The sequence below is a fragment of the Cavenderia fasciculata genome (assembly GCF_000203815.1).
Source record: "Cavenderia fasciculata unplaced genomic scaffold Scf_ET2XIPL01CNAVH-3, whole genome shotgun sequence".
Lineage (NCBI taxonomy): Eukaryota > Evosea > Eumycetozoa > Acytosteliales > Cavenderiaceae > Cavenderia > Cavenderia fasciculata.
Genome location: NW_004457723.1, coordinates 1484996 through 1512070, shown reverse-complemented (window position 1 = coordinate 1512070; position 27075 = coordinate 1484996). Strand labels below are relative to the sequence as shown.

General features: G+C 35.1%; 10 protein-coding genes across 10 annotated transcripts; 5 read left to right on the top strand and 5 right to left on the bottom strand.

Moving 5' to 3' along the window:
- Nucleotides 1-651: 651 nt before the first annotated feature.
- Nucleotides 652-3133, top strand: DFA_07434 (uncharacterized protein; the record flags this gene model as incomplete). The annotated part of the gene is made up of 4 exons (XM_004367237.1): nt 652-684; nt 773-2708; nt 2821-2970; nt 3051-3133. 4 exons carry the CDS (start codon nt 652-654, stop codon nt 3131-3133), a joined length of 2202 nt encoding a protein of 733 aa, XP_004367294.1.
- Nucleotides 3134-3623: 490 nt separating this feature from the next.
- On the top strand, nt 3624-5268 carry DFA_07433 (uncharacterized protein; the record flags this gene model as incomplete). The annotated part of the gene is made up of 2 exons (XM_004367236.1): nt 3624-3692; nt 3802-5268. The coding sequence occupies 2 exons, from the start codon at nt 3624-3626 to the stop codon at nt 5266-5268; spliced, it is 1536 nt and encodes a 511-aa protein (XP_004367293.1).
- Nucleotides 5269-5408: 140 nt separating this feature from the next.
- On the bottom strand, nt 5409-7651 carry DFA_07432 (uncharacterized protein; the record flags this gene model as incomplete). Its single annotated transcript, XM_004367235.1, has 5 exons — nt 5409-6358; nt 6423-6534; nt 6600-6721; nt 6815-7223; nt 7292-7651. 5 exons carry the CDS (start codon nt 7649-7651, stop codon nt 5409-5411), a joined length of 1953 nt encoding a protein of 650 aa, XP_004367292.1.
- A 288-nt stretch (nt 7652-7939) lies between these two features.
- On the bottom strand, nt 7940-9843 carry eIF3s6 (proteasome component region PCI domain-containing protein; the record flags this gene model as incomplete). Its single annotated transcript, XM_004367234.1, has 5 exons — nt 7940-8348; nt 8455-8784; nt 8858-9412; nt 9483-9634; nt 9766-9843. The coding sequence occupies 5 exons, from the start codon at nt 9841-9843 to the stop codon at nt 7940-7942; spliced, it is 1524 nt and encodes a 507-aa protein (XP_004367291.1).
- Nucleotides 9844-10083: 240 nt separating this feature from the next.
- On the top strand, nt 10084-11547 carry DFA_07430 (Nuclear NF-kappaB activating protein; the record flags this gene model as incomplete). The annotated part of the gene is made up of 1 exon (XM_004367233.1): nt 10084-11547. The coding sequence occupies one exon, from the start codon at nt 10084-10086 to the stop codon at nt 11545-11547; it is 1464 nt and encodes a 487-aa protein (XP_004367290.1).
- A 174-nt stretch (nt 11548-11721) lies between these two features.
- On the bottom strand, nt 11722-12036 carry DFA_07429 (uncharacterized protein; the record flags this gene model as incomplete). The annotated part of the gene is made up of 2 exons (XM_004367232.1): nt 11722-11927; nt 12027-12036. The coding sequence occupies 2 exons, from the start codon at nt 12034-12036 to the stop codon at nt 11722-11724; spliced, it is 216 nt and encodes a 71-aa protein (XP_004367289.1).
- An 865-nt stretch (nt 12037-12901) lies between these two features.
- Nucleotides 12902-15357, bottom strand: pabpc1A (RNA-binding region RNP-1 domain-containing protein; the record flags this gene model as incomplete). Its single annotated transcript, XM_004367231.1, has 3 exons — nt 12902-14421; nt 14537-14670; nt 15308-15357. 3 exons carry the CDS (start codon nt 15355-15357, stop codon nt 12902-12904), a joined length of 1704 nt encoding a protein of 567 aa, XP_004367288.1.
- Nucleotides 15358-16191: 834 nt separating this feature from the next.
- DFA_07427 (uncharacterized protein) lies at nt 16192-22736 on the top strand (the record flags this gene model as incomplete). The annotated part of the gene is made up of 11 exons (XM_004367230.1): nt 16192-16656; nt 16742-17293; nt 17400-17759; nt 17854-17975; nt 18225-18250; nt 18517-18538; nt 18583-19018; nt 19098-21825; nt 21944-22045; nt 22152-22233; nt 22655-22736. The coding sequence occupies 11 exons, from the start codon at nt 16192-16194 to the stop codon at nt 22734-22736; spliced, it is 4977 nt and encodes a 1658-aa protein (XP_004367287.1).
- A 200-nt stretch (nt 22737-22936) lies between these two features.
- DFA_07426 (uncharacterized protein) lies at nt 22937-23325 on the top strand (the record flags this gene model as incomplete). Its single annotated transcript, XM_004367229.1, has 3 exons — nt 22937-22992; nt 23088-23174; nt 23235-23325. 3 exons carry the CDS (start codon nt 22937-22939, stop codon nt 23323-23325), a joined length of 234 nt encoding a protein of 77 aa, XP_004367286.1.
- A 122-nt stretch (nt 23326-23447) lies between these two features.
- Nucleotides 23448-27063, bottom strand: mkpA (MAP kinase phosphatase; the record flags this gene model as incomplete). Its single annotated transcript, XM_004367228.1, has 3 exons — nt 23448-24211; nt 24279-26196; nt 26272-27063. The coding sequence occupies 3 exons, from the start codon at nt 27061-27063 to the stop codon at nt 23448-23450; spliced, it is 3474 nt and encodes a 1157-aa protein (XP_004367285.1).
- Between the last annotated feature and the right edge of the window lie 12 nt (nt 27064-27075).

The window sequence follows — 27075 nt, the reverse complement described above, 5'->3', positions numbered from 1 at the left end:
CACACCTTTTGATTCCACCTCCTACAGTACCCATAGATATACTACTATCCTGCACTACACCTACACTACACCTACACTTTGTCATATGAATCATCATTGCTGCCAATAACATATATCTATGTGTTGTGATGCTATTATTGCTGCTCAGCTTCACATCACATGTTGGATAAATATCATACGAATGAAATGATCAGTCATCATCGCTCAAGGATACAAGAATCATCACTCACTACCCTACAATTAATTGTTGTTGCATGCACTACAGTGGAAGAGAGAGGGAGGGATAGAAGGAGGGAGAGAGTGATCATAATGGGTAATAACCAAAAAATATTCGTAGGAGAGGTAGGTAGCTATGCATGCATATGATTTATAAACAAATTAATCATCATATTATTATAATATTATTATCATATTTTATTCATTTCTTCTCTTTCTTCTCTCCCCTATTCTACCTAATACCTTTATTATTGTATTGTTATAATACTCAATCAATCCATCCATCAATCCATCAATCCATCAATCCATCCTTTATTTATCTTTTATTCATTAAATCATTTCTATAAAATAATTATCAATTTTCCAGTCCAGAGAGAGAGAGAGAGAATGAGATATATAATTGCATTTCTATGCCTAATTTTTGTGGCACAATATATGGTACATTGTATTGACTTGGCACCTGACAATGTAAGTTGGACAAACTAATCTTATGACCATTAAAACAATTACTAATATTAATGTATAATAATCAAATCAAATCAAATGATATTTATAGGGTGTAAATGTTAATATTGGTGCCAATCTTGATAATTTACAATTAGATTCAAGAGTGGGATTGGTTAGCAATCTCGATGATTTGGTTGACCTCAAACTTTCAGAAATCGATAACAACATTGACGATGGAGACAATGTAGACGAACATTTTGACTTTGATGATATTGAAATCGATGCTGCTGATTTGTTCAACGAGGAAATGGCTGCTGAAGAACAAGCCAACCAAGAACAAGCAGAGGCTAATAATCAAGTTGAAGCTGTCAAGGAAGCTGAAGCCGTCAAGGAAGCTGCCGCTGTCAAACCAGCTGAAGCCATCAATCAAGTTGAAGCTGTCAAGCCAGTTGAAGCCGTCAAGGAAGCTGCCGCTGTCAAGCCAGCTGAAGCCATCAATCAAGTCGAGGCTGCCAAACCAGCAGAAGCAGCCAAGGAAGAGGCAGCTGCAAAGCCAGCTGAAGCCAACTCATTGAAACAAGCTGAAGCCGATGACGCCAAGCCAGCTGAAGCAGCCAAGGAAGAATCAGTTGTTAAACAAGCTGAAGCAGCCAAACCAGCAGAAGCCGCCAAGGAGGAGTCTGCTGTCAAGCCAGCTGAAGCCGCTGTCAAGACAGAGGAAGTTGCCAATGAAGATGAAGATATTGATGAAGAGGCAGCTGCTAAAATGGAGGAATTTAACAAAGTATTTGCCAATGAAAACGAAGAAGAAATCGCCAACGAAGAGGCTGTCAAACCAGCTGAAGCTGTCAAGGAAGAATCTGCTGTCAAACCAGCTGAAGCCGTCAAGGAAGAATCTGCTGTCAAGCCAGCTGAACAAGTTGTCAACGAAGATGAAGACATTGACGAAGAAGCAGCTGCCAAAATGGAGGAATTTAACAAAGTGTTCGCCGTTGAAGAGGTCGCCAACCAAGAGGCTGCCAAACCAGCTGAAGCTGCCAAGGAAGAGTCTGCTGCCAAGCCCGCTGAAGCTGTCAAGGAAGAATCTGCTGCCAAGCCAGCTGAAGCTGTAAAGGAAGAGTCTGCAGCCAAACCAGCTGAAGCCGCTGTCAAGACGGAAGAAGTAGCCAACGAGGATGAAGACATTGATGAAGAAGCAGCTGCCAAAATGGAGGAATTTAACAAAGTATTCGCCACTGAAGAAGTCGCTAACCAAGAGGCTGCCAAGCCAGCTGAGGCTGCCAAGGAAGAGTCTGCAGCCAAACCAGCTGAAGCCGCTGTCAAGACAGAAGAGGTTGTCAATGAAGATGAAGAGATAGATGAAGAAGCAGCTGCTAAAATGAAGGAATTTAACAAGGTATTCGCCGCCGAAGAGGTCACCAACCAAGAAGCTGCCAAACCAGCTGAGGCAGCCAAGGAAGAAGCCGCTGTGAAACCGGCTGAAGCAGCCAAGGAAGAATCTGCAGCCAAACCAGCTGAAGCAGCCAAGGAAGAAGCCGCTGTCAAGGAGGAATCTGCTGCCAAGCCAGCCGAAGAAGTAGCCAACGAGGATGAAGACATTGATGAAGAGGCAGCCGCTAAAATGGAAGAATTCAACAAAGTATTTGCCCATGATTTGGTTGATGCCGAAGCACCTCAAGAACCAGCTAAAAAGTGTGGATCCAAAGTAGAGAATCAAGCTGCTGTCGAACAAGCCAAAGCAGAGGAAAAGGTTGCAACATTGGCCAAACCAGAGGAAAAGGAAAAAGAAGAACACCAAGCTGCCGCCATTGGACAAGTCCAAGATTCAGCCAAGACCGAACAAGTAAAGAGTGAATTGGAAAACCTTTTGAAAGAACAAAACAATAATGCCGTCGATAGCAAGAAATCAACCAAAGAACACAAATGTAGCACTGGTGTAAACTCACAAAAGAGAGCTAGAACCAACAGACACCAAAACAAGGAACACAATGTAGCAGTACCAGAGAATGAAAAACATATTAGAGCTGAAAAGGAATTAAGAACTCGTAAGTTATCAAAATCAATATATATCTATATATATATATATTCATGGATGGGATAGAATTAAGTTATTAATTCTATTTTTTATTTCTTTTCTCCCATTCAATTTAAATTTAGGTAATAATAATCACAATCAAGTTGGATTATCAGTTCAAACTAATGGATTGCTTGGAAATCTTCTCAATGGTTTATTAGGAGGAAAGAATGTAGATAACGCTGTCATAAATAATAATGAGAAATGTGGTGAAACATCTCCAGCTGTCATCAGTATCTAATTGTAAATCAACCAATCAACTCTCAAATCACTTTTAAACTAAAAGAATAAACAAAAAAAATAATTACCTTAGAATTCAATCATTATTCAATTTGTAGTAGTCTCTCAATATTTGTTTCAGATATTGGCATTGTCAATTCAATCCAAAATCAGTAGATTTATAAATTCCATATTTGAACTCACTCAAAATAATCCATTGATGTTGGACAAACACATTGTGTTGTTTTCTAATGACTGATACGGATCAGAGTAGAGAGCATACATGTGGTGGTAGAGTGTGGTTAACCTTAACCTTTGGAATGGGTTGATGAATATCTACCCCCAAATTTACAATGTATCATTGTTGATTGCAAACACCACTACCACTCTCATTGAGATAATTGACAATGTATTTGTAAAATGGATGTATATATCAACTTCATATCATATGTGTGCATATGCATTGATGTTGATGTTGTTATTGTTGATGTGGGAATACCTTCCGTGCTTACTGAGACTGAAAAAGGGTAGTAATATTATTTTAAATAAATAAATAAATAAATAAATCAATGTATATGGAATAGAAACATTGAAACAGAACATTTTAATTGCTTTTATTTTATTTTTCAAAAGATTATAGTATTATTATTATTATTATTATTCAAAAATGAGAGTATCTTTTTTACTTATTATTTGTGTATTATTCCTTTCCACCTTAATTGTTTATGCAAAGGAAGTACGTATAGATTAATTTATAAAGATTTATAAATATTATTATTATTATTTGTATGCAAAAATATTAATATTCTTCTTTCCAAAAAACTTTACTTTTATTTATACAATAGTCAGAGAGAAGAGGTAGGGAACTTGAGGAACCAAACATTAGACGACAATTTGATGCATTGGATCTAGCAAATAGTGGCAAGAGAGCCAAACATGACGAGGAGATTAGAAGAATCCGTGAACGTCTCTTGGAGGAGTACAGATCAACCAAAAATGCAGAGGGCAAGGAAGCCAAAGATGAATTGGAAGAGCGTGCCAAAGAACTAAACAAACTCAAGGAACAAAACAAAAAGACTGAAAAACAATCAAAATCCAAGAGCAAGCACAATGATGCAGAGGAAAATGTTGTAGCTGATTTGGAAGCCACCGAGAATAGATTCAACAACGAAGCAAACAACAATGAAGCCGAAGAAAATTTAGTTGCTGATTTGGAGGCCATCGAGAAGAGATTCCAAGAGGAAGCCAACAACAATAACAACAATAACAATAACAATAATAACAACAACAATGATGATGCCGAAGAAAACTTAGTCGCTGATTTGGAAGCCATCGAGCAGAGATTCCAAGAGGAAGCCAATAACAACAACAACAACAACAATGACGCAGAAGAAAATGTAGGTGCTGATTTGGAAGCCATCGAGAATAGATTCAACAATGAAGCAAACAACAACAACAACAATAACGAAGCAGATGCCGAGGAAAATATTGTTGCTGATTTGGAAGCCATCGAGAAGAGATTCCAAGAGGAAGCCAATGAAGCCAACCAAGCCAATGAATTCGACCAATACAACCATCAAAATGTTGAAGACTACCAATCGATTGTCAATAGATTACAACAATTTGAAGAAAGACAAGAGAATGACAATGAAGCAAACCAAGCCAATGAAGCCAATGAATTCAATTTGGAAAATGTAGTTTCTGAATTGGAAAAGGATGTTAGTCGTATTGCCAACACCAACAATGACAAGGAGAATGAAGAAGTTGCCAACAACAATGAAGCAAACAACAACAACAACAACAATAACGAAGCAGATGCCGAAGAAAATATTGTTGTCGATTTGGAAGCCATTGAGAAGAGACTCCAAGAGGAAGCAAATGAAGCCAATGAATTCAAACAATTCAACAATGAAAATGCCGAGGACTTTGAAATCACTATCAATAGATTGGAAGGTTTGGAAGAGAGACAGGCTGAAATCAACCAAGAGCAAGCAGACTTGGAAGAAATAGTCAATGAATTGGAGCAAGAAGTTAGTCGTATTGCCAACACCAACAACAATAATGAAAATGCCAAAGAGAATGAAGTTGACCAAGTAGAAGCCATTGAAAAGAGACTCCAACGTGAAGCCAGAAGAGAATCCAACAACAATGACGACTTTGAAGAAAATATCTTCTCTGACTTGGAAACCATTGAAAAAAGACTCCAACTCGAAGCCACTCTCAACATTGACCGTGCTGATGCCAACAATAATGAACTCTCAAATGTCAACCTTGAAGCTTCAAAACTTCAAGAAATGATCCCAGTAAACTAAAAACTAAAACCTTTTTTTTCAAAAACAAACAATGGAATTAAAACAAAAAAAAAAAAAGAAATAGATTTAAATCTTTTAAACAAATAATAAATGAATAGTTATAAATAAAATACAAACTTTTTTTTCTTTTTTTTTATTATTTATAAATCATCCAATTCTTTATCAATTTTTTCAATTTGTAAAGTTAGATGATCTATTTTCTTTAGACAATCATCTTCTTTGGTTACAAAATAAACTCTTCTTTCATCGAATTTTTCTTGACCCATATACTTTATCCATTGAGTTGAATTTTCAATTAGATTTTCCAACCGAGTGTATACCTTTTCATATTCTTGTAACTTTTCTGTTCTTTCCTCTTCTAGATCCTTTTTCTCGTCTTTGAGATCATGTTTTTTAAAGAACTTGTCAATCGAGTTTCTTTGTAGTTCGAAACGGTGATCTACCAAAACTCTCTTGACAGCATTTTGAATACGTGGTGAGGAAAAGGTAACAAAGATGTCATAGGTTCGGTCAACTGTAGACAATTCAATCTCTGGCATGATTTCACTTTGTCTCATCCAGTAATAGACAATGTTTGATTTAAAATATTCGTCCAATTCCTCTGGTTGTTCGTGAAACACCTCTTCGATGAGTTTACTGGCTGCAATATTTGGTTTCTCTGTCAAAATCTCTAGCATTTTCCAAAATCTTTGGTACTTTTCAAAGATGTTTTTCTTTTCGCTGTCATTGTCGATTAGATTTGCCTTTTGAAACATAGAGTCTACCAATGAACTAATCTTTTGTGTTGTCTCTGAAATAAACAATTCCGATACATAGTCGTATGACTCGCCCTTGAATATCAAACCAACAATTGCATCGATATCTCTCATCTGAGAACCAAATGTTTGAATGATATCATCGACATCTTCCTTGGCAAGAGGTAAAACGGGATTACTCAGTACTGATCTATTCTTTGATCCACCACCTCCACCATAAATAAACTTGTGATCTTTCCCATCACTAGTAAATACATTATGTAAATATTGAGAAATGACATCAGTTGGTGGATATGGAATATTAAAAAGAAATCTTCTTTTTTTAAAACTATAATCTATAGAAAAAAAAGAATTAATATTATATAAAAATGGTTGTATATTTATGTATACTATTCATACTTGAATCTAAATGGAAATGAACAAATTGAGAAGAAGTTAAAAATACAATATTTGCCAACTTGTTATCAGTGACAGAGATACACCAATCAATAAATCTAGTAAAGTTTTCAGACTATAAATAAAAGGTTAGAAATGGTCAATGTAAAGTTACTCACACATCTCAACAATGATACATACAGTTGGTAAAGCTTCAATATTATTAATGACAATAAGTGGAATATCTTCATAATCCTCTTTAATTTTTACCAATGATAAATAAATAGTTTCCAAACCTTGAATAATTTCTTGAACATTGATTTCTTTTGGGAAAACAATATATATATATATGTTAGTCTCTTTTTTGTTTATCCATATTTATATATACATATATTATAATTTTTTTTGATACAAACTTTGTTTTTTATCTTGTTTCATAAATACAGATGATATTGGATCACTTGAAGGTAAAAGGTAACCTAAACTTTTAAGGAATGAAACCAATAGTTCGTCACCACTCATGACGGCGTTTTGACGCATATCCACAATGACAGATAACTTTCTAGAAGATACTATTCTCTTTAGGATATGACTCTTTCCACATCCATCAGGTCCAACTATACAAACTGGACCAACAGGTGCCGATGCCAAAAACGATGAAAGATAGGCTTCTTCCTTTTCACGTGGAATCTGATTGTTTATGTTTAATAGGTATGGGTCTACAGTCTCACCCTTTTTCAATGTATCAATGATTCGAGAGATTTGTCTAGGTGTCCATCGTCTTGCAAAAAACATTACACCAACTATCATAAAACCTAATATAAACTAGTATACATAAATTAGTCTATCTATCTATCTATCTTGATCTATCTATCTTGATAATATTAACATACTCTCATTCCCCATGATGTAAAATGTCTTTTTCCAACGATTGATGGATCAAATTGATGTGCAATATCGCTTTCAACAGTTGTAAATTCCTCCTCTTCCTCTAGGTTATTCTTATTTAATGATCTTACAATCATAATCTTCTTCATCTTATTTTGAGTATGTTGATCATCGAATATCCTTGTTACTGATTTACTTGATTGATTTGTAATTGAATAATACCTCTGTTGTTGTTGTTGTTGTTCAACACTATTAGTAGTCGATGCATGATTACTAGTATTGGTCAACAGCGCTGCACTCGATGATGATAATGATAATGATCTTTGAATGATAGATGTAGATTTACTCCCAATTAGCCGTATCATGATTATTTGTTTGTTAAATCTATCTATCTATCTACATATATATATATGTTTGACTACGAAAAGAAAATGAACATCACAATAAAATTTGAAAACAAACCCTTCAAAATGACATAAATATCAGGGTAATGGTTACGAAACACCCTGTTTAATTCATTAATAAGTTAATATAATTATAAGTATAATTATTTTATTTTACTAGTATGTATTTTTTTTTTGGGGAGATTATTATTATTTTTTTGTTGGAGCGAGAGGGAGGAGGAAATATATATTCTAAATTTGTTATAGTTTTTAAGCAGATACAGTTTCTTGTGCCTTTGGTGCAGTGGTAGATGGTGTAGTAGTGGTTGTAGTGGCTGGTGTGGTGGTGGTGGCTGGTGCGGTGGTGGCTGGTGCTGCTGCTCCTGTTTGTTGTGATTGTTGTGATTGTCTTAATCTTCCTCCTTGACCCTTTGGTCCGATATTCTTTCTGGATTGTTGGACACGACTGTCATTGATACCGACTAAAATCTCGATACCACGATTGAATAAACCCTTGGTCTTGTCCATGACTTGACGATATGCGTTGGTGTGTTGTGAGAACATCTTGATTTGGTTGTTGGCCGAATCAATCTTGGCAATGAATCTAGCGTTACGAATGGCTTCGACAATCCATTTTTCGGAATTTTCTGGCTTGATACCCAAGTTATTACACAACATACTAAAATAATAAATAAAAAAGGAAATAAAACATTAATATATATATATAATATAATATAATATGTTATGTTATGTTATGTTTTGATTTCTTTTCTTTTTCAACTTACTCAATATCAATATTTTCATGAATATTACAATAGGTTTCAAAGATGCAAGCACGAGCATTTTCCATAAAATCGTTGAGACACGAGACCAAGAAGAAATCTTGGGCAAGAACCTTTTCGCATTGTGTCAAATGTTGTTGAGCCTCTTCAAAGTTGAACTTGACATAGAGACTTTGGATGAAAAGGGTGATTGGGTCACGATAAGTGTATGCTTCTTGTTCAATAACCTTGACTAATTGATAAAGTTGTTGTGGACGTCTTCTGTTGGTGATAATGGCAACAGCAAGATATCTCAAAATATATGGGCAAATGGTTTGAATTGCATTTAAATATCTAAAACAATAAATAAATAGGTTATTAATATATTTCTATCTCTTTTTTTTTTTTTTCTATTTCAATTTCATACTTGTCATCTAATAATAAATCAACCAACATTGATCTTGATTCTGGATGATTGAAATAAACGAATAAACTACGATGAATCAACCAGGCTCTTTGGTGTAATTGTTGGATTGGTTTGAGTGAAGAGTTTGAATCGATTTCTTCCTTGATTGGCATGATGTCACCGACGGCAGACACCCAGTTCAAACTGAGGATATCTGATTCGAGGATACCCCAGAGGGCAGAGAAGTTCTTGGACTTGTCGTCCGACAACTTTATAAAGACTTCGAGGTAGTCTCTGGCATTGCCATAGTCTCCCGATTCGTATGAGAGCTTGGCGAGACGGTAGAGTGAATCGACTATTTGAGCGTTGACCTTTTCTCTGAGTTGTGCAAATGTTGTCATCTCTGCCTTTGGTTGAGTTGATTGAACGTTATTGGTTGTAGCAGCTTCACCATCAGCAACAACTGTTGTAGTTGTAGCTTCAACAGCATCCTCTTCCTTCTTTTCAGTGGTGGTGGTGGTGGTAGAGGTAGCAGTGGTAGAGGTGGCAGCAGCAGCAGCAGCAGCAGCGGCAGCCCTTTTTATTATTCGAGTAGTCCTTTCTCTGTTCGATGAATTGAGTAACAACCTCGCACTCCTTCTTCAACTTGCTCAACTCTTCAATGACCACCTTTTTCTTCTCCTCCAAACCTGTAATGTCACGGCCAATCTTTTGGTTGACTGTGATGGCGTATGAATAGCAACTAGTCTTTTCTAAAATATCGGCCTTTACCTTATCGATTTGTTCCTCTGGATATCCCTATAATTATATATATAGATGATTTGTAATGTGTGATCAATGATCGTGATTAGTCATCATCATCATCATCATCGCTGTCTATCTATCTATCTAACTATCAATCTTGTGATGATAGTAGTATGTTTGTTTACCTTGACAAATTCGAGGAGTGGAAGCATAAGATGAGCATCCAAAAAGGTGCAAATTTGTTTAGTTAAGTCGTACTCCATTCTGTGTGTCGTCACTACTAGTTGTTCTAAAGAAGTACTTTGAATGTTGTTGGTCGCAGTCGTTATTAGAGCTTCACTATCTTTCTCTCTGTGTGATTCTGTTCCTCTTCTTCGCTTTTTTAAAAAAAGAAATTGAAAAAAAATTCATTTTCCCACCAATAACGAACTTCGTTTTTCATCCAAGATAAATGAAGCAGCGCAAGTATTGAATAAAAGTAGTTAGTTAATTTAGTTGTAAATATGGGTGATAGAGATAATAATAATAATAGAGATAGAGATAGAGATAGAGATCGCGATATAGAAAGAGATCGTGATAGAGACTATAGAGATAATAATAATAGAGATAGAGATAGAGACAGGGACTACCGGGACAAAGAAAGGGATAGAGGAGGTGACCGTGATAGAGACTATCGAGACAATAGAGACAATAATAGAGATAGAAATAATAATAATAATAATCGTGATAGAGACTATCGAGACAATAATAGAGATAGAAATAATAATAATAACAGAGACAACTATAATAGAGATAACCGCCGTGACAATAACTCATCATCATCATCATCATATGATAGAAATAGAAGAGACAATGGTAATGGAAATGGATATGGAAATGGTAATGGAATGAAAGATAATGGTGTAAAGACATATGAAGACACTTATTCAACTACTACTACTACATCGACAACTACCAATACATCAAGAGGAAGAAGTAGAAGTAGAAGTCCTGTACCAAGAGATACTTATTCAAAATCATCTTATCAGAAATATGGTTCTTCTGGTGGCAGTGGAGGTGGTGGTGGAAGACATCATCGTGGAGGTGGAGGTGGCCAGGCTGGAGACCAATCACAATCATTTGTAGAATATAGAAAAAATCTAAGAGAAAATGCTGATGTCAGTCCTATTTGGGAAAGATCACCAACTCCACCAAGAGAAAAGAAAAGAAAGGATAAAGATCAAGATGAAAAGCGATCATCTTCATCATCCAAGAAATCATCATCTTCATCAAAACGTGACCGTAGTAGAAGTCGGTCACCAAGAAAGAGTCGTCGTGATCGTGATCGTAGTAGTTCCAGTCAAGAAGAACATGACAGCGATTACGAAAGTAGAAAGAGGAAGAAAAAAGAAAAGAAACAACAACGTAAAAAAGACAAAAAGGATAAAAAGGAAAGACGCAAAAAGAAGAGAAAATCATCATCATCACTTGATGACAGTGACAGTGGTAGCGATAGTGACAGTGATATGAGTGATTCGGAAACGGATCCAGTTGGAAAAATAAACCTCAACGATAAATCATTGTGGGAGGAAAAGACACAAGAGAATGTGTCGTTCCAGACACAGAGTGTTGGACCAAAGCCATTGCCTCAGGTACTTGTTGGAAGTTATGGTGGAGCTTTGATGCCAGGTGAAGGTGAGGCTATTGCACAGTTTGTACAACAAAACAAGCGTATTCCACGTAGAGGTGAAGTTGGTTTGACTAGTGACGAGATTACAGTCTTTGAAGACAGTGGTTACGTCATGAGTGGTAGTCGTCATCGTCGTATGAACGCCATTCGTCTCAGAAAGGAAGGTCAAGTTTATTCGGCCGAAGAGAAACGTGCACTTGCCATGTTGAACAAGGAAGAAAAGGCCAAACGTGAAAACAGATTATTATCTGATTTCCGTTCACTTGTTAATTCACAAATTCAAGATGCTGATAAATAATTAATTAATTAATAGTAAATAATAATAATAAATATTAAAATAATAAATCAATCAATTGTGATCATCTAAATTAAATTTGATGGTGTCTATATTCAATAGAACACTTGAAACAAACCATTTATTTTGGTGGAATATATGTTTGTTGATTGGTGGATAGATATTAATCTATATATTTTAACACCAGTTACCACGACCACCACCAATATTAATATCAATGTCAATATCGATATCAATATTATTACCACGACGACCACCGCAACATCCTCTACGAGCAATAGTTGATTCACCTAGTGAAACACCTGAGCGACCTAATCCTTGAACCAATGAATTTTGAATGCTAAGACCAGTGGTAGAGACAGCAGAAACTTGGGAAAGATTCTCTAGAGAAAAAAGAAATTGAAAATGGAAAAGAATATATATAATTTGTTAGAATTATAACCTTTCTTTTATGTTTATAATCTTTTTTAAGAAATACATACTGAATAACATTTTGTTGATTTGTATTTGATTGAATTTTAACTGTAAATAAAAAGAGTAATTATTTGTATTGTATTAAGTGATATTTGATTGAATTTGATGAATTGAATAGTCTTGAATGCAATCTATTTATAGTTTTAGAAATGAACATTTTACTTTAAAAATCCTACCAAAAATCCAACCAAATTATAATATTCCTAATTTAGTCATCTTTGAAAAGAGGATTTTTGATTGATTTTAACAAGTTTTTTATACAATGAAAACTATAAATAATCAACTAAAACTCTTTTTTAATCATCAAATTAATTATTCAATTCTACAAGTATCCAAACAAACAATTATCTACTCATTCAAAATTCTATTATCTCAAACCTCAAACTTCAAAATGATCTTTAGTAAGTATTAATACTATTACATTATACCATCAATAATATATTAATCATTCCATCCATCTATATTTTTTCTTCTTCTTTTATTTTCTATTTCTTTTCCAATGGATTTGGTGGTCGTGGTCGTGGATGGTGGTAAATTTAATACCAATTGTCAAGCATATCCAATGTCAATGAATAATAGATGAAAATAAAAATAGTACCTATTATTCTTACTCAAAAACTTATTAATAATTATTGTTTTATCTCAATTTTATATTCTTTTGTTTGTTGTATTTTTTTTTTTGATTTTGGAAAGGTGATTTACCCTTATTATTATATATTTAACTATATAATATTTCCTTTTTCCTTTATTATATCAATAAAAAAAAGTGTGTGAGAGAGAGAAAAGTAAAAAAAGAGAGAGAAGAGGCAGATTTAATTAATTTAAACGATGGTGACGATTGGATGATGACAAATTAATTGGCGGCACACAAACAAACGACGATTTATTGTGAAACAGAGAGAACTTCCAAAGCTTCCTTGATCTTTTCTCCAAGCTTGTCGGCTCTTTGGGCGAGCTCGAACAATTCTTGAACGGTGAGGGAGTCCAACAACATACCAGTGATCTTACCGGCAGCATCTGGTTGGGAGGCGTGGATGAGTGGGTAGAGCAACTCTCCGAGGAATGGGTTTTGTTGCTCACGTGGCAAGGCTTCGACGTATTCCAAGGTGATTTGTGGTTGTTCGGATGGGACGGCGACGGCTTCTTGGGCAGTGGCTGGGGCGGGGGTTGGTTGTGGGTTGGCAGCTTGTGGAACCTGTTGGTTTGGATCCATTGGACCGCGTGGACGTTGGTTTGGAGCACCACCTGGACCACGTGGGTGGTTTGGAGCACCACCTGGACCACGTTGGTTACGGATGGGGTAGTTTGGTTGCATTGGGTAACCTTGGCCTTGTGGGACCGGTTGGTTCCATCCTGGACGTGGACGTGGCATCATTTGTGGGTAGACGACTGGCATGCCTTGGTTGTAGAACATTGGTCCACCGGCGTACATGGATGGGACGGGTTGGATACGGTTGCCCTTGAACTTGTTGTGTTGGGCTTCAAGGTGTTGACGACGGATCTCCTTGCGTTGGGCAAAGGCGACGTAGAGTGGCTTGTTTCCGACCATACGACCGTGCATCTCGGCGACAGCCTTGGAGGCTTCGTCTGGGGTGGTGTAGCAGACAAAACCGAATCCCTTGGACGAGGTTGACTTGTCGTCACGCATGACCTTGGCCGAGGTTATTGTTCCGTAGGCGGCAAAGGTGGAACGCAACTTGTCCGAGTCGATCGAGTCGTCGATGTTCTTGATGTAGAGGTTGACGCCTTGGTACTTGGTCTCAAACTTGTGCTTGAGCTCGGCTTCACGCTCCATCTTCTTTTGGGCACGACCAACATAGATGACCTTGCCGTGGAAGAGCTTGCCATTCTCGGCTTCGACGCAGTTCTTGGCTTCGTCTGGTGTCTCAAAGTTGGCAAAACCAAAGCCCTTGCTCTTGCTCTTTTCATCACTCATTATGGTGAGGTTGGTGATCTTGCCGTATGGCACGAGCAAGTCACGCAACTCTTCTTCGTTGACGTCCTCAGAGAGGTTCTTGACGTAGACGTTGGTGTACTTGAGCTCTTGGGTTTGTCCGCGTTCCTTGCTCGACTTGAATGGTCCGACAAATACCTTTTGGTCATTGATGATCATACCGTTGACCTTCATGATGGCCTTGTCGGCAGAGTCTTGGCTTTCATAGTGAACAAAACCGAATCCCTTGGAGACGTTGGTCTCGTCAGTGACGACCTTGCATGACAAAATGTTGCCAAAGGCAGAGAATGTGTCAAAGAGGGCCTTGTGATCAACAGACTTGTCGAGGTTTTTGATGAAAATGTTTCCAACTCCTGACTTTCTGAGTGATGGGTCTCTTTGAGACCACATGATACGACAAGCCTTACCCTTGACCAAGGTATTGTTCAAGGTGTCCAAAGCACGTTCAGCTAAAAGTTAATATTAAATAGATTTGATTAGTAAACTGTGTGCGTGTAAATAGGTATATATTTATATATATATATATATATATATATATATAATAATATTGAGATTGATATTTACCATCAGCTGGGTTGTGGTAGTTGACGTAGGCATAGTTGAGGGAACGACGGGTGGTGGTATCACGACAGATTCTAAGATTGGCAACTGGACCAACTTGGTTGAAAATTTCAAACAATTGGGAATCAGTTACGTCTCTAAAATAATAATGGATTGATTGATTTAATTAATATTATTATTATTATTGTTGTTTCAATTGATTCATAGTAGTAAGGTAGTAGTAAGCAGTAGTCGTCATAGTATAGTCGTAGTTTTGGTATATAGTATAAGGTTTCCATTGTAAAAAGTCGAAAAGAGGTCCATCAACTGATCGGTTGAAAAAAAAAAGTCGACTCTACGTGCCAACTTTTCTATCTTTCTTCTCAAATCCGCAGTCTAGTTTTTAGGGGAGTATGTTGTAACATGTTGATCACATGTTGATGGATGATGATGATGTTGTTGTTGTTGATGAGTATGTTGATGATATTGATATTGATATGAATGATTATTTGATAATATATATAACTTTTCGATTTATCAGTTTAACCGGATACCATAGGTTGTGGTTGTCTGTTCACGAGACACTCGCAACGGTTGAACTCTAGGTCTCTCGACCGAGAAAATTTCAATTTTTTCTCTCCTCTTTTTTTTTTTTTTTTTGTAGCTGTCTCGGTTTTGTTGTTGTAACGACTAGACCTATAACTTTCTCTATCTATACTTGTACTGCTACAATACTACTGCTTGCTACTATATCTACTGTAATCTGTACTACTGTAATCTGTGGTTTATACATACTGGTGGAGGTCACCAACATAGAGTGATGAAGAGGAGAATGAGGCAGCCATGTTTTTTTTATGTTTTTAATATTTCTAATTTTTTTGTTTTTTTTATTATAATTATAATATTATAAAGGAAGGGAAGGAATAAGGGATAAATAATATATAAATACTAAGATCCTGATATCTCTACTCTCTCTTTAACAAATTATAAAAACTTTTTTGCTTGTAAAAGAACGAACGCCACTTGATTTCTGTTATGAACGTGAGAGAGCTGGGGGAGAGGTTGGTTGAAAAAAACAAAAAAATTAAAAAAAATTAAAATTATTCTCGTGAACGTTGCTCAATGGTGAAGGCAGAGAGAGAGAGAAGAGGGGTGCGTTTAAACAACGATCGTTAAAAAAAAGAAAGAAAGTAGTGTGAAGAAAAGAATATATAAAATTAAATTAAATTAAATCTCTCAAAAGTAAAGAAAGATGGATGAACGATATTCGAATTGATGATGAGTTGAGTTGAGAATTCATTGCAACTGCCAACTAACCTCATCAACCCAACCCAACCACCTCTTTGTCCCTCTCTCTCTCTCTCTGCCTGGTCGGTCATTGATGAATCAAAGAAAGGTGGGCTGTTTAATTAAAATATTTGTGGATACAAGTCCTGTCGATCTCTAAAATTGATTAAACTTTGATCTATGAATCAAAAACTTTGAATGGTCATCATCGTGATCAAAAATCTAAAAATAAAACACATAAAAATAATAATAATATTAATATTGTTTTGATGAGGAGGGTGGTGATACTAGTTGGTTTGTTTATGTTGGATTAAAAAAAATTATAATCAAGAAAGAAAGAGAGAGATAGGAAGAAAGGAAAGAGAGAGAGAGAGGAGTAGGAAAAGAAAGATATGTCAGATGATGAAGATGATGATTTATTTGTGATCAAGAGAAAGGTTGACAATAATAACAATAACAATAATAATAAACAAAATGAACAACAACAACAACAAGATAATAATAATATAAATACAATAACTGATATTGTTGTAACATCATCAAATATTAATAATACTAATAATAATAATCACAAGAAAAAGAAAAGATTTAATTATAAAAGATTCTTTAGACTAAATAATACTAATAGTAATAGTAATAATAATAACAGTAGCGGTAGTAGTAATAATAATAATAATATAAGTTCAAATGGACAACCAAATTTAGAGGATGATGATGATGAAGAGATAGAAGTTGATGATGACTATATAATGTCTCCAATTGATTGGATTCCTGATGAGTTATTGGCTCGTATCTATGGCTATCTAGACCCTGCTCATTTAGGAAGAGCTGCTACTGTTTGTTCAAGGTTTTATAAAGTATGTCATTCAAACAAAACAAACAAACAAAAGAGTTTGAATATATATAGATTATTTAATTTAATTTTGTTATTTATTTATCTAGATATCATATGATGCATCATTATGGAGAGATGTATTAAAACAATGGGAATTAACATCACCACAATCATTGTATAATAAGAACTTAAAGAAACATAAAAGATATAGAGGTGATTTTGATGAAGATGATGGACATGGTCATCATAGTAGTCATCATCACAGCAGAAGAAGGAAAGGTGGATTGGAAATGGAAGAAGGTGGTGGAGGAGGTACAGTCAAAAACCATCCACTTCGAGAAAGAACCTATTACGTTGAACGATTTAAAGCAGAGGTAAAAGCACATCAATCATCAGAGTTGAGACACATGGAAATGGCACGTGTCACAAAATACCAACAAAATATAGAGAGTAGTGCCAAGTTGATGAAATACGCATTCTATGCTGAACCATGGTACGATATCCTATGGTTGGCATGCATCATCTTTTTCTCTATCCTTTTACCTCTACAATGTGAAGGTGTAATCGAGTGGCCTTGGGCTACCATATTTACACCATTACTTCCAATTGTTTATCTTGCTGTTGGTGCTCCAATAACTTATGAATATTTTAAATATAAAGTAAGTAAATGGAAATCACAAACATAAACATAAACTCAAACTCAACAAATAGTATTAATACAATTATATTATTTATTTATTTATTTATTTATTTATTTATTATTAGAATAATTATGATTATGTTGATGAACTTGGAATCATTCAAGAAAGAAGAGTACCATCATTTGTAAAGTTACTATTTTTCGAACCACTTTGGGATGCGGATCATATGGATCGATTGTTCTTTTTCACTCCGATATTGACGATTGTCACCTTTTTAATCTTGATTATTGTCAAGTTGAGTGATGGTGCGCTGGTCAGTTGGGGTGGTGTATTTGTACCATTACTCATTCTATGTGTAGCATTATTCTTCTTTCCATTCTTTTATCCACATCGTATCAACAACACTAGATGTATATTTGATCAAATATTTATGATTTTTATTAATTCTCTTATATTTATATTTGTTATATTATTATATAAAAAGGTAAATATAAAACAAAAAGAATATATTTCAATCATGATATTAATAGTTCTTTTCTTTTTTCTTTTCTTTTTTCTTTTCTTTTTTTTAAATTTAGATAAATAATGATTTAAATGTTAGTTGGTATTATATTTTCATTCCATTATTTATTAGTGATTTAGCATTAATATTCTATCCATTGGTCATTCTAATGTTGAAAAAGATACAAAGATTAGATTTGTTTATGGAGTACAAGTCGAGAGTTGGACACGCAATCGTCCCTCTACTCTGTTTTATTGCAATGGCACCATTTTTCATCTCGATGATTCTTTTATGTCATAGTTTAGAATCTTCTAATCATCATCATCACTATCCCCTTTATATAATGTATGTTGTTATACAATGAAAAACATAATTATCATAATTAAATAATAATAATAATAATCATTTATTAATTCCATTTAAATTGATTTTATTTATTTTCTCTAGATTCATTCCAATTTATATATTAGAAGGTATTATAACTTTGACTTATGTTTTATTTTCAAAGTCCTAATAAAATAATAAATAAATTAATATATTAATTATTACAATATATACATACATACCTTTTGCAACTGCAAACCCAAAACTGTCATGAGTTTGCACAATAGTTTGTTTTCGATTTTTTGGTGGAAACCTCCAATCAATCTGATCTGAAATCAGTCTATCTAAAACATTGCATTGCATTCTTAATTAATTACCGATCACTCGATCGATTCATTTATTCACTTTACATTAGTAAGAGAGGGCGATAGAGATAGGTAAAAAGATAGATAGTTAGATATATCAATAACTTGTATTATAGGGTAGGAGGCAATTTTTATTTATTAATTACCCCATCCGTCACGATGCTGCCTACTACTCATTATTCAACTCCCCCATCATCATCATCATCATCATCATCATTCTTTCAACAACAACAAGATAGAAGTGACTATAGTACAAGGACAACACCAACTACTACAACATATGGCAAAATAAAGCCAGGTTCACCATCGCCTCGATCATCATATTATCCCAACAACATTGTAGTACCACCATTATCACCTAGCGAGGTTGTATTGGAAGAGGTCATACCTGATGATATAGAGGTCAGAGATGCATTGTTTCCACCACATCAATCAGAGTCACCATCCCCTTTTATCGATTCACCTTTAACTCCTATCAAACCAACTGTTGGTTCAACAAAACAAACACCAAGACGTTGGAGATTAGTCCCTGCAAATTGTACTTGTGTAGTTGTATGTATAACATATGATGATTAATCTATAGCTTTAATGAGAGAATACTAATAATCGATTGATTTGATTTAATATTTAGCATGATGAACATCATCAACATCAACAACAACAAGTTTGTCAAAAATGTAATTCTTCAGTTGGTGGTGGACCAGTTAGTGATCAAAAGCCACCTATATCTACACCTCCATTACTACGTCGATCATCGTCATCATCATCTCATCAACAACATAGTAATGGTCATAGTAATGGTAATAATGTAATTTACTCAACACCAGATGGTAAACATTATAGATCACCAATCCCAACTGGACCAACGGCGACATTTAATGTTACACCCATGTCAACAATGCACAGGACAACAACAACGTCATCATCAACATCATCATCTAGAAGGGGATCTTCTTTGGACCACTCTTACATTTCACCAACTGGTAAAAGAACAATAGTTGAATATAATGTCTACCCTAGTGGAGATTATAATAGAGAGATGCAATTATTAAAGACAGAGGTTAATATATTAGAGGATGAATTTGAACATCTCAAAAGATCAACAAATAGTAATGATAGAAGTCGGACTATTAATAGTATATTCAACGACGAGAGTATATCAAGAGAAAGAGAAGAAGTTCAATTTAAAAAGACATTGGTAGAGAGTGAAATCAAAGAGACTCAGAAGGAGTTGAATGATCAAGTCATCCAACTAAAGGATTTATTGCGATTGGTCGAAGGTCAAAAAAAAGTATTAGAGTCTAGTGTAAACGAGATACATTATGCTTGTGAACAAGCTCAAAAAGACAGTCGACAATTGGCACATGAACGACAAACCCTATTGCACAAGATAGAAGAGTATGGTAGAGAATTAGAGAGTCGTGGAGTAGACACTGAATTATTTATAGAGTTGGAACAACACGTTGAATCAATCAACCAAACAATTGACACTAAATTGGAACACCTCAATTTTGACATTGAATCAAAAGAGAGTAGTGAACAAATATTGACAATGGAACAAGCCAAGAGGTTAATGGCTGATCAAGTAACTAGTCAAGGCAAGGCATTTGTACTATTGGAAGAATTGACAATACTCTATCATAAAATACAAGATTTAGAGGATGCGTCACAAGGACGTGTTGATCAAGCCATTGAACAAGCTAAAGAAGAACTATATTATGAAGATAAACAAAAGATGGAATCTGATATTGCTTTGTTAAATACAGAGATTGATACACTTGTAATGGAAAAGGATCAAAAGACACAGGATCTACAATTGGTACGCGATGAATTATTCCAATCAAAAGAGGAATGTGAAGCTCTTGGTAATGAGCTAAGAAAATTAAAGGATCAAGAGATTGTCAGAAATGAACAGTACAAGGACAAAGTACTTCTTACCAACAAACAATTAGAGGATATTCGAGAGTCATTGGATACCTATGAATACAATGAAACATTTTATAAAAAGGAAATAGACCAATTATCAAGAAACCAGTCTACTCTACAACACCAAGTCCAACAATTCCGATCTAGTGAAACACAACTAAAGAATCATATCAAAGATATAGAAACAAAACATATCAGTCAACAAGAAGAAACGAAAAGCGAGATTCAACAACTCAACGATAGAATTGCACAACTATTAGAGGAAAACGATGATATGAAGGAAAGATTGAGTAAAGTTCATATTGTCATTCAAGATTCACCAAGAGTTCCTTTATCAAAAGAGACAATAGAAGCATTGACTCCAAGTAAACAACAAAGATCATCATCATTTTTTTATTCACATCAACCGCAACAACAACAAGCTCCATTATCTTCACAAAAATTACAACCAACAAGTAGTATTTATCAATCAACTTATAAACCTCCACCTCTATCAAGTCTAAGCGTCGATGATTTAAATGGGTCAACAACTTTAAAAAATCCAATTAGACAGGAATTCCAAGATAAAAGGGATTCTTTATTATCAACTCTAAAGAGTCAATCTTTGGATAAAGAAATTGAAACAAATCAAGAACAAGAAGAACAAGAAGAACAACCAGAAATTGAAGAGCATGAACAAGAAGAGGAGGAAATTAACCAAAAAGAACAACCAGATACTGAAGATTATGATCAACGAGAAGAACAAATAGAGGAGGAGGAGGAGGAGGAGGAAGAAGAGGAATTACAAGAGGAGGAAATTGAACACGAAGAGGAAATTGAGGAAGAAGAGGAAATTGAACAAGAAATTGAAGAAGAGGAAATTGTAGAAAATAATGAGGGATCATCACAACAGTACAGTTATCGCTCTTACCAAACACCTTTAAAAGATGATAAATCCTTTACTGGTTCTTCTTCATCTTTATCTTATTCAAAATATACAACAAAGGAAGAAACAATGTCACCTTTATTTAGTGCCAATCCATTCATGACTGATGAAGACCATATGGATTATGTTGATGAAAATGAAAAATATGTATCACGTCATTGGTCAAGTTCAAGTTCAACAAAAGAAGAAGAAGAAGAGGATTCTAGAATGGTTAATGTGTTGCAAGATAGCGACAACCTTTTAGAGCAATTTAGTATGGAGGATGGTAAGAATTATATTTTGGAAGACCCAGATAAATCGTCGCCAAGAAAGACCTCACCATCCAAAGCATGGCACCCAAACAATACTATCGATAAAATACTTTTGAATCATTCACCCCTCAAGGATGAACAACAGAGGCGATTGTACACAGTACCGACGACAGTTCAAAAAATCGATGCCAAAAATGGCGACTATCGAGTCAGCAATACTAAAATTAACCTCAAACTTCATAGTGGAGAGCTAGTCGGTATGTACAAGACGTGGCATTAGCAACTCTGGCGATTTTGGATAAATTAATCGAAAAAGAGGGTTTTCTTTTTATACTATACTAATCATCTCTATCACCCCCCCTAATTATTCTATAGTTCGAGTTGGAGGAGGATACGAAAAGTTTGTTACCTTTATTCAAAGACACCGAAATTTACGATGGTTCAAGGATGGACGCGAAATTGACAAAAAAAATTACGGTAATTATTATTCTTTGTGTAGCATTACACCATCGCGATGGTTTTATCTGATCTATAGTTCTCTAACCCTCCTCCTCCTCTTCCTCTTACAATTTTAATTAAATAGACCAAGAGATTAAAAATTTTGAAATACAACGTAAAACCAAAGACATTGGCAATGTTACCTTTATCGTAAAGGGTTGTGAAAGGTGTGTACTGATACAATACGCACCAAAACAATAAAATCGATATTCCCAATTGGGGTGTTACTCCAACAACACCTTCGTAGCCATTCTCAAAAGAGGTGGAGGGAGGACAATAAGCTCTAAATTTAAATGTGTGTGCGTTGCGTGGTGGGATGAGTTTGGGAGGTGGCCGGTTCGTCTTGAGCATACCAAAAACTTTTGTCTTTTTTGAGCCCCACAAGTCCTTGGATCACTAGTCGCATGTGGTGCGATCGATCAAAAAAACAGAAGACCTGCCGATATTTGAAATGTTTTTTTTTTGACAACTCTGTGTTTTTGTCTCTCTAGAAACCAATCTAGAAAAGATCGATCGCTCGTTTAGTTTAAAGAGTTTTAACAAGGTCATTGGCACATTTGGGTACAATTGTTATAATTTCTTTAAAAGTCAATTTGGCCACCACGTCTCACGTTGTTTTGTCAGAACCGTAGTGTCAACCTTGCAAACCATGTTAACTTTTGGAATCTAATCCATCTATGGGATGCTTCCTTGCTACCCTCCTTTTTTTCTATGACCGCAAACAAGGCCGATTTTTTTTTTCTTTAAATAATTCTAAAAGCAGCTCTTTCGATTTTAGAATTTCCTTAAGCTTTCTATAGAACAACATGTTCAAACAAATGGATCATTTGCTTTTTGAAAGATAGTTTGCTCCCTGCCTTGCTCCTGTATATGGATTCTTCTCCGCCCGTTACAAGAGAGGAATCTTTAATTAGAACTTGGACATCGTATGAAAAAAAAATAGAAAAAAAATATATAAAATAAAAAGACAAGACTTGGATTATTAATTCAATCAATCTCTCTTTTTAACTATTTAATAAAGTATCCAAGAAATAGCAAAAGAGATATCAAATGAAGCAGAAAAATTAAACTCTACAACTGATATAAATGAAATTGAACAAATTAAACGGTATGGTAACATATCAATCAATCAATCAATTTAAATAATATTAATTCTAATTTAATTTAGGAACCTAGCAAATTTGGCTCAATATCTAATGAAGGATGTGAACATTGCAACTTCAAAGCCCAAAACAAACCCATCATTGGATCAAAAATAATTAATCATTTAAATGTATACAAATACGATCCTGTATTAATAAATTAAATTATTATTTATCATCAAAAAAAAGGTTAGGGGAGAAAAAATAAATATGTTTTATTGGTTTGTTTTATTTTGTTTTTAGAAATTATCTAAAAATTCATCAGTTTCTTGAGAAGCTGAAGTGATGACAGAGATGGTAATGGCAGATTTCATTTCGACAAAAGACGATGGATTCTGGTTGATAAAACGATTGGCCATACGTAGACCAATCGTTTCTTTGGATTCCGATGATGAAGACGAAAAACTAAGATCTTTACCAATCCAAACATATAATATGTTTTCGCTTTTGGATTTCAAGATAAAGAGTCCATCATCTTCGAGATCGTCCACGTCAAAAACATCGTATAAATCCCATTGATCTCCATCCAAAAGTCTATACAGATAAGATTTTTCACCGATGCTCTGAGAGCTACTATTTACATTGTGTGAGAGCAAGAGTCGTTGTTGTTGCTGTTGTCTGATGAGATCTCTTTCATAGTCGTCGCCAATACCAACGCCTTCTCCCCCCAAGAGTTGCCAAAATTCAAGGTCTTCCTGTCCCTGTTTGATCTCCTTGATGCTGATCGATGCACGTTCGTATCTTTGTAGTCTTGAGATTGCCATGCGTGCTCCTTCTATATAGGCCTCACCTGTTGTTCCAAAACATTGTTCACCGACCCACAAATAGATACAATTGTCAACCTTTAGAATAAAACAGCATCTCGAATCCAACGACAAATAGGTTATCTTTGAAACCTTGGCAACTACCTTGTTCCCTACCAATTGAACCATTCTATATAATTTTGGTTCTTTCCATCCTTCTTTTGAATTCTTTCTCCATAATAATAATTGTCCAGTAAATCCTAAAAATAAATAAAAATTAAATAAATAAATTGTTTTTTCTTTTTTTTTTTTTTTTTTCTTTCTTACCTGGATTTGGATTTGAAATTGCTCTTCTTTCTTTTGTATAATCAAAAGCATAATTAAATTCCCAATTATTTTTATACATTAGATGAAGGATAACAAAAGCGCTACTTCTAGAGATACCTTGATGACAGTGAATGAAAACCTTGCCACCACGATCGATTGCATCTTGAATAAAGTCCAATACTTCATAAAAGAAACAAGTGATATCCTCTCCGTTACCATCACTAATGTATAGTGTTTTATATACAAACTCTTCGGGGAAATGATTTGTGCACACCATGCCAGCACAGTTTAGAATATGTGAAACTCCATTTTCCTTGAGCACCTTGCTGTTGCTTGCCGGTATTCTACTTCCCAAATAAAGATGTTCTGTGATTTTGTTGAGGATTGGGTCGTAGTAATCTATGATTTCCTTGGTTGACATTTCGCTCATTGACTTTCGAGCGGTTGGTGGAGGTTCCATTGCCGATGAAAGACTCGATAGTCTAGAGAGACTAGGCAATTTTAATGCCACCGATGATGGTATATTTAATCCAGGAACCAATGGTATCGATGACATTGAATTCTGTTTGTTAATATTTAAATTTGATATTTTATGATTTTTAATCATAGTTGGATTATTATTACTACTATTTATATTATTATTACCATTGTTGTTGAGATTTAAATTATTTAGATTAAGATTATTGATTGGATTTACATGATCATTTAAAGTTAATGAGGAGGTTAAAACTGATATATTATTATTATTATTATTACTATGACTACTGTGATTACTATGATTACTATGTATACTACTATTATTACTACAAATACTACTACTGCTACTTGTAGATGAAGACGATGAAGATGATGAAGGTGGACTTGGAGTCATTGCCATACTGGATAGAGTGGGAATATCGAGTACTGGGATATTCCTCACCTTGTGCATCGGTAGTTTAGGCACACAAGGGCGTGATGGTGATGACGATGACCTTGCTCTAGTTGCGGGTGTCGCAGCATTGGATAATGACGACAACTTTTTTAAAACCTCATATCTTGGGTTAAAAGTAGGTAAACTTGGAAAACTATTGGACGACGACGATATATTTTGTTGTTTTTGAGATGTGTTGTTATTTTCAATGATCTTGTCCAAATGACCCATTTCAATGCTTGCAGGGAACTTGCCTCCAAACATGGAACCAATCGATAGAATGGATGAGGATGCAGAGGTGGCAATGACAGATGATGGCAATGAAGGTCTGAAAAGGCTTGGGTAATTCTTTCGTAGAATTTGTTTAAAAAGATGAATACTATTAAAAGTGTTATTATTGGTGTTGTTATTATTATTATTATTATTCGGTTGATTAGTGTTGAAAAGATTCTGTGTAACATCATCAATAAAATATGAAGAGAGTGGAGAAAAATGGCTGGATTCTAGCATACTATCATTATTATTATTATTAATATTATTGTTGTTGTTATTATTATTGGTTGCTGTAGATGAAATCATCATCGATGATGATGACGATGAAGATGACGACGAATGAGTCAGGAATAAACGTTGGATTAAAAGGCTAGAGGAAGTTGGTATCTTCCAAATTGTATTATTTACATTGTTGTTGGTTGTTGAAGTGTTGGTTGAAGTGTTGGTTGAAGAAGTGTTGGATGAATTCGATGAATTGGACTGTGCAATGACAGAGGTGGCAATTGGTGATGTTGACAAGGAGGACGCCGACGACGAGGACGACGAGGAGAAATTTGAATCGGGTGCGTTTGACTGATCGATGTATCCCTCCTTGCTCTTAAACACAAGGTTCTTGTTGATAAATGTTTCGCTAAACTTTAATGCCTTTACCAATTCAAATCCCTTTGCAAAACATAATGCTTTGGTAATCGGTAATGAATTCTTTCCATTCCATATATAAACGTCATGAGAAATCTACAAACAAATTATGATAATGTCAATAAATGGTACAATAGAGTGATATGTCTAATGGCTTCTACTACTACTTACTTCTTCAGTTTCAAAATGAGAAATTGGATCGAGGGAATTGACATCGGCAGGACATGACAATCCTCTTGGCGTAAGCTCTGATTGAGCTGAAACAATGACTTCTTTAAGTGAAGATGTATCCTGTTGTTGTTGTTGTTGTTGTTGTTGTTGTTGTTGTTGTTGTTGTTGTTGTTGTTGTTGTTGTTGTTGAAAAACAATATTATTTAATTGATTAAATAAACCTGTTCCTGTTTGTGGTTGTGGTTGTACCGGTGGTTGTTGGATACCTTGTTGTTGTTGTCTTTGAATTTCATTGTTATTGATAACATGTAAAACTATATAACATTCATTGTTGTTGAATTGTTTAAAGGTGTGCAGGTCGACGATATCAAACTGTGTAAATAGTGGATCGCTGGTATCAACGTGTGCACGCCACATAAAGAGATAACTGGCAAATAATTCGACGGTTGGTTGTTGTGATTTAAAGTAATGGTGATGGTGATGATGGTTCTGTGTATCTGGAGATGATGCCGATGACGTAATATTGGATGATGCCGGTGACGATGACGATGATGAAGGGGATGACGATGACGATGATGCCTGTTGCTTGCTACTGCTACTGCTACTACTACAACTCGATGAAGATGAGCTGCTACTGCTGCTACTACTCGTCGTGGTTGTCGTCGTAGTCGTAGTTGTCGTTGTCGTTGTTGTCGTGAACGCCTTGGGAGACGTCGATACTCGCAGATCGTGTAACAAAAGTAACTCTGTTAAACTTGGAGGATTTCTACTCACTCCTATCAAGTTACCCATCTCTCTCTTTCC